We start from the raw sequence: 5598 nt of genomic DNA on the forward strand, positions 1-5598 counted from the left end.
AGCTGTAATTAAGGCCACACTTTTGTTTGAATTTTTGATTCTAGCGTAAAACTTTTAGGAGTTTTTGACAATTTTTTCAATTATATGCAAATTTGCCATTTTGAAAAAAATCTAATGTTGCTAAAGTTTTTTTATTAAAAGTTTTTTTTTGAAAATGTGAAAATTTTAGGAACTTAAGTATTAAAAATGACGCATGGTCGTAATTTAGTAAGGTTATAGGGTACGGAAAATAAGTGCTATTATGAAAAGTTTTTAATTTTATTTTTTTGTCTACTGAAATTAGCTTTAGTTATAGTAACAAGAGAGTGTAGTTAGTGTGTATATACGAATATTATAATGAGAGTTGTGACGAAAAACAAATGAAAAGTAATGATATAAGCATTCAAAACAAAGGTGAGAGTGCAGTACGGCTGAACGTCAAAGCGTTTCAATCAATTCAGTGTTGGGTAAGCGAAACAGCTAAGTTAGTTCCCGAACTCCTAAGAGAAAAAGATGCTTCCGAAGATATTTCTTCTGTGCCCAGCTACGTGGCTTTGTGAACATGAGGATGTTTAACATAAAGAAGCTTGAGAACATGGGAAATGAGTATAGAGGTTGCGTTGTGTTATTTTCCATAACCATGTGTTTAATTGTAAGCAGCGCTGTCAAGCCTAGAATGCAAAAAGACAGTAAAGAATAGTCAAAAATAAGAGTGTTATTGCATCGCAGTCTAGTTCAAAAATAGTATCCATTAGTAGCTCCAAGAGGCATAAGAATTAGAAAAGATATTAGGTATAAACAAATATTTTGTTATTTTCTAGAATGAAGTTAGAATAAGGAATGAAAAGTGAGTTTAAATATAAGATTTAGTATGTAATGTGAGAAATAACTTTATATTATTCTAGTCGAGCTTAAGAGACGTATACTCGAAATTTTCATCCATTCCACATAAGCATACTATCACTCCTACAGCTTTCTGAATCGTTAAGTGAGGAAGAATTCAGTAACATTAAAAGAAGAAAGATTTGACAGAAGCGATAAAATTGCATTTGGGGGATAGTAGATGCATATTCAAAAGAAATATAAGTTATATATTAACACAGAATCTCTAGCATTGAGAGGTGTACTTGAGCAAAAACGTCAACAACAAAAACATTAATGTTGGAAACGAATCTGTACGTGGTTGGAAGCTGCGATACCAAAGCAATCACTGACAAAACGGGGATCGACAACACACCTAGCAACTGAGAAAACGATAAACGTTACCCGAACCTTGCCAAGACAAACAGCTCAACTAGTGACTGAACTTTAGTATATGGGTGTAATGACGGTGGCATTGTGGCTGACGAAAATTGTTGCGTCTGTCGTGGCGGCTGCGCGAAGAATTTATTTGAATACTTGCGATGTTTTCTGAGAATGCACATGGGGAATGTGCTACTAACCCGTTTTCAAAGTGGTAAAATAGAGTAGAGATAAGATGTGAGTAGTTTTGGAACCGATGAGGAATATTGTAGATCATAATGACTGCGCCGACACCATCTGCACCGAAAGAAAAATCACTGTGTTTGAGAGAAGATTCGACAAAAGTAACAGCAATGTCACTTGTTCTTATCGAAAAAATGTTATTCCTTCATCACAGTATAACGAAGATCGAGCTGTACACAATCTCAATTTCAATTGCCACCTTTCTAACATAAACCCCTGAAAAAGCCAACATTTTAAAGAAATGTGTGCGAGCGCACTTTTCAAAGCATTTGTAGCACCGTGCCTTCCGTCATCGCTTTTGTAAGCAAACGATGCCGAAGCAGCACAACCCGCAATAGATTACGCAGCGTGGCAGCCAGTCTGCGAACTTGGCGCCGAGCTATACAAGTCAGTCAACCGCGCCCACAAAATTCTGCAGACGCTGTCAGGGGCAGCAAAGAAATCGACGCTAGCGGCGCTAAGACTGCAAATTTTCAATGCGAAAAACAAAGCGCTGAAGATTTGACAGAACACACGGCTCTAATGCTCGGGGGCCAGGCCGAAGTAGCAGCAGCAGCTCGAGAACTGAAAAAGCAAGCACCAGCTCTAGCGGAAAAAGCCGCAGTCATAGGACAACTTAGTGGTCACATGGCGCAGACATTCACAATTCTAAAGGCAACGGGACCACCGACACGAAAAAGTACTGTCTTGGAACCACCCAAGGGGGCACAAATGGAGTAGTTTACATCACCACTAAGCAATGAGACCAGCCATTCAAAGCATTTCAGGCCAAAGAAGACAAACTAGGCAAAGCCTTGCTCGAAAACTGCGGATTAAAAAAACTGACAGCAAAAGGCAGCACATTTACAGAAAGCGGCAGAGACGGAACAAAATGTGCTCTCTTCAATGTAGGTACAACAGACGGCACGCACAGTTTCAACACAAGTGAAAAAACATTGGCGGCAGGCATAATCACGGTGACAACAGACGAGACGGGCAGCGCCGGAAACTACGGGATGACCGACGAGCCGGCGGCGAACCCAAATGATGACCTATTAAAAATAGCAGCATACGAAGAACAGAAGATCGAGGACTACAATTACGCGATGTTCAAAACAGCCGAAGTTGAAATTATCGAAGAAGCAAGCACAGAGGCCGAAAGCAAGCCGCGGTTAATAAAGCTTCTGGCCAAGCCCCTGGGAACGTTGGACCAGGAACAAACAGAACGTTAAGCCGATGATATCAAAACAAAATACGGACCAGACCAAAATAAAGCTGCAAATCCATGGGCTGAGGTGGACTGGACAACCAAGCGCCCAACCAAACCTGGAGCAACTGAGGAGGTCGAACTCAGCACCTTAACAAACCCGTACGAGCTGCAGGAGGTACTTGCTTACTATGAGAAACTAAACAGCGACAAGATTAAAAACCAACCAAAGGAACTGCAAGACCACAATGTCAAAATCATGAACGATGCGAAACCAATAAAAGAAATCTGCAAAGGACTCAAAGGCGAAGCTGCATGCACTGCAAACAAAAATTGACAAGACAAAAAAGAGCGGTGAGTATTGAGTAACAAGGCCAAAAAAGCGGCAAAAGAAGGAGAAAACCAAGCAGCCAAAGATAGAAAAAATACAAAAACCACAGCAGGAAATTCATTTGCCATTAACAAGGCCCCTCTTTTGCTGAAATTTTTTCTAGGATGAATTTATGATTTTTGCACAAGTTTTATAAATATTTGCTATTTTGAGAGAATTTCCCAAATATTTTTAAATATGATATATTTATTATATTTTAACACTTTTCAATTAAAATGTAAAAATTTTGAGAATTTGAAGTTTCATAAAAATGTGTACGATAGTGACCTATTAGTGCAAGATAATAAAAGGCTTAGGCCTAAAAGTTAGCGTTATTACGAAAATTTTAATTTTTTTGTCTTAAGGTTGTTAGTTAGGGCTATAAAAGTAACAGTAATAGTGAAAATAATGTTGATAACGACCATACTGATAGAAGAGTGCCATGAGTGTGTATATACTTATAAGGACGGATAGGAACAAATTTTTTATATGACGCACAAGGGCTTTAAAAATGGTAAAGGGGAATTAGATTTGTCGAGTGACGGTAAGTGAAAAAGCGCACGTGACAAATTATTGTGAAAGGAATTGCAGAAAAATAGAGAAAAAATGGAAAAAGCGGAGATTAAAAGCACAAAAAGGGTACGGAAAATAATTGTACACAAGTAGAGGGAGGTGGAAACCATGAAGGCACAGAGTCTGTTGTACAAGGCACATTGAGTCGCAACGAAATCAGTTGTAATAGAGGCAGAAGCAAGGAACGAAACAAAATATGGAATGAGAAAATGAAATTTGCAAGAACACAACACAGAGAGAACTGACGCAGGAGGAAACTGTAACGCATATTTCACACGAAAATAGAAAGAGGCTACGGTAGAGATGATGTTGGTGACTATAGGTTTCGAGCTAAAAAAAGGTTCTAACTCCAGCTTTGAAGAAAAAGGAAAAGAAGCTGCAGAAAAAAGGCATTCGATATGTGTGATATAGTGTCTATGTTTTATCATCAAATACGGTAACAATGGCTAAATTTGTGTGAAAAAATGTTATATTATGGAGGGAAATGATTTTAAGACTAGGAATGTTATTGGATGACAGTTAGCAGAAAAAAGGAAATAAACACGTGAAAACTGATACAAAACGAGCATACATTACCTGTTAAATGGGCCTTATGATACACAGCAACTTTTCAATAATACACAACTAATTTCATACTGGTGTTCTTGTGGGAAACTAACATTCTTTAAATATCTAGTGACTCACATAATAATCAAAAGCGACCCTCAGATGACAGAAAAAATAAAAAAACTCACAGTATTCAAGACTCCTGAAAGAAGAGTCAAAATGAACACACCTTAAAAGGCGCGGCATGACTAAAAAGATAGTGTCACAAAGCGGAGACATACGAGGAATCATCTTCGTGACAAGCAGAAACGCCACGGGGTTATCTCATCCTCACACAGTGCAGGATTAACACAAAATACAAATGGAAACTTAACATAAGATTTGAATTTTAAGATATAGAAATATGCGTGTTGCTTTCAAAGCTTCAAACGGTGACTTCGACAGCGATCATAGGAAACTCTAACAACTGTATAGATATGGACTAATCTATGTTACAGAAGAATAGAGCCGTAACAACATACACTCACGAGGCAATCAAAAACTGAAAAAAAAACACGAAAAAAACCTCGCAGCGAAGGAACGTTTAACGTACCGTGAAAAAGCAGGTTTACCAGTGATTACACCATTTTTATTCACTACAAGGCACCATCAAGGAAGCGTAGACCATGTCTACAAGCGCAATTCTGACCACAGAGCTAGTCTTTTTCCTGGTAACAGCAGTGTGGCGCACAACAGCAACAGCCGGTGATGCCTCAAACGCCGCAGATTTCTCGGTACTCTGCACATTAGAGCAGTTAGCCAGCACAGACTTAACTGCTACGTACAAGGCAATAGAACTTCCACCATCAGCGGTAACAGCCATCGACGAAATTGTCGCAGCTGCAACAAGCCAAGCGAACATCTCAGCGGTTCCAGATGCCATCACAAAACCCGAAGAAGACGCCGCCACCGACGCCTGTCAAAAACAAAGCGGCGACAAAGGCGAATGCGTAGCACACTGGCTTAAGTGGCATAAAATCAAAAAGGACCTCAAAGAAAAGGGAAAAAAATACCAGTATCAACCGCTTTCTATAGCCAAGAGAGAAAATCCAGCAGCGGCCCAGTATCAGCTAGAGTTAGCCAGGATAGTGAAGGCAGAACACGGCAAAGCAAACAAAGCGAAAAACATAGCCGACAATGAACTGAAAGCCGCAAGTAACGCTGCAACAAAGCATATGCAAAACGCCCAATTCGGTGCGTCTAAAACGGTTTTTCACAAAGTCACAGCAAACATTGCACACATGGCAACAAGCCGCACAGCGAGCCGCAAAAGTCCGTACAGCGGAAAGTCGCTGGCACACGATCTGATGTGCCTCTGTGCAGAAGACAGCACAGGATCAGCAAAGTTTTGCGGCTTCGAAGTAAAAGGCTGCAACAGCGGGGCATGAAACGCCTGCACGGACAGCCAGCAGGAAACGGC

General features: G+C 39.9%; 3 protein-coding genes across 3 annotated transcripts in view; all 3 read left to right on the forward strand.

Moving 5' to 3' along the window:
- TEOVI_000764200 (uncharacterized protein) overlaps window positions 1–12 on the forward strand; it is a gene marked incomplete at both ends in the record, with an annotated part of 1374 nt that extends 1362 nt beyond the window's left edge. The window contains one exon of the mRNA XM_067221392.1: window positions 3–12. Coding sequence (XP_067077493.1) covers window positions 3–12 — 10 coding nt within the window. The remainder of the gene's footprint in view (window positions 1–2) is intronic.
- A 2447-nt stretch (window positions 13–2459) lies between these two features.
- TEOVI_000764300 (uncharacterized protein) lies at window positions 2460–2675 on the forward strand (the record flags this gene model as incomplete). Its single annotated transcript, XM_067221393.1, has 1 exon — window positions 2460–2675. One exon carries the CDS (start codon window positions 2460–2462, stop codon window positions 2673–2675), a length of 216 nt encoding a protein of 71 aa, XP_067077494.1.
- Window positions 2676–4804: 2129 nt separating this feature from the next.
- Window positions 4805–5566, forward strand: TEOVI_000764400 (Trypanosomal VSG domain containing protein, putative; the record flags this gene model as incomplete). Its single annotated transcript, XM_067221394.1, has 1 exon — window positions 4805–5566. The coding sequence occupies one exon, from the start codon at window positions 4805–4807 to the stop codon at window positions 5564–5566; it is 762 nt and encodes a 253-aa protein (XP_067077495.1).
- Between the last annotated feature and the right edge of the window lie 32 nt (window positions 5567–5598).

The sequence above is a fragment of the Trypanosoma equiperdum genome, assembly GCF_001457755.1.
Source record: "Trypanosoma equiperdum strain OVI genome assembly, contig: ctg_1426, whole genome shotgun sequence".
Lineage (NCBI taxonomy): Eukaryota > Euglenozoa > Kinetoplastea > Trypanosomatida > Trypanosomatidae > Trypanosoma > Trypanosoma equiperdum.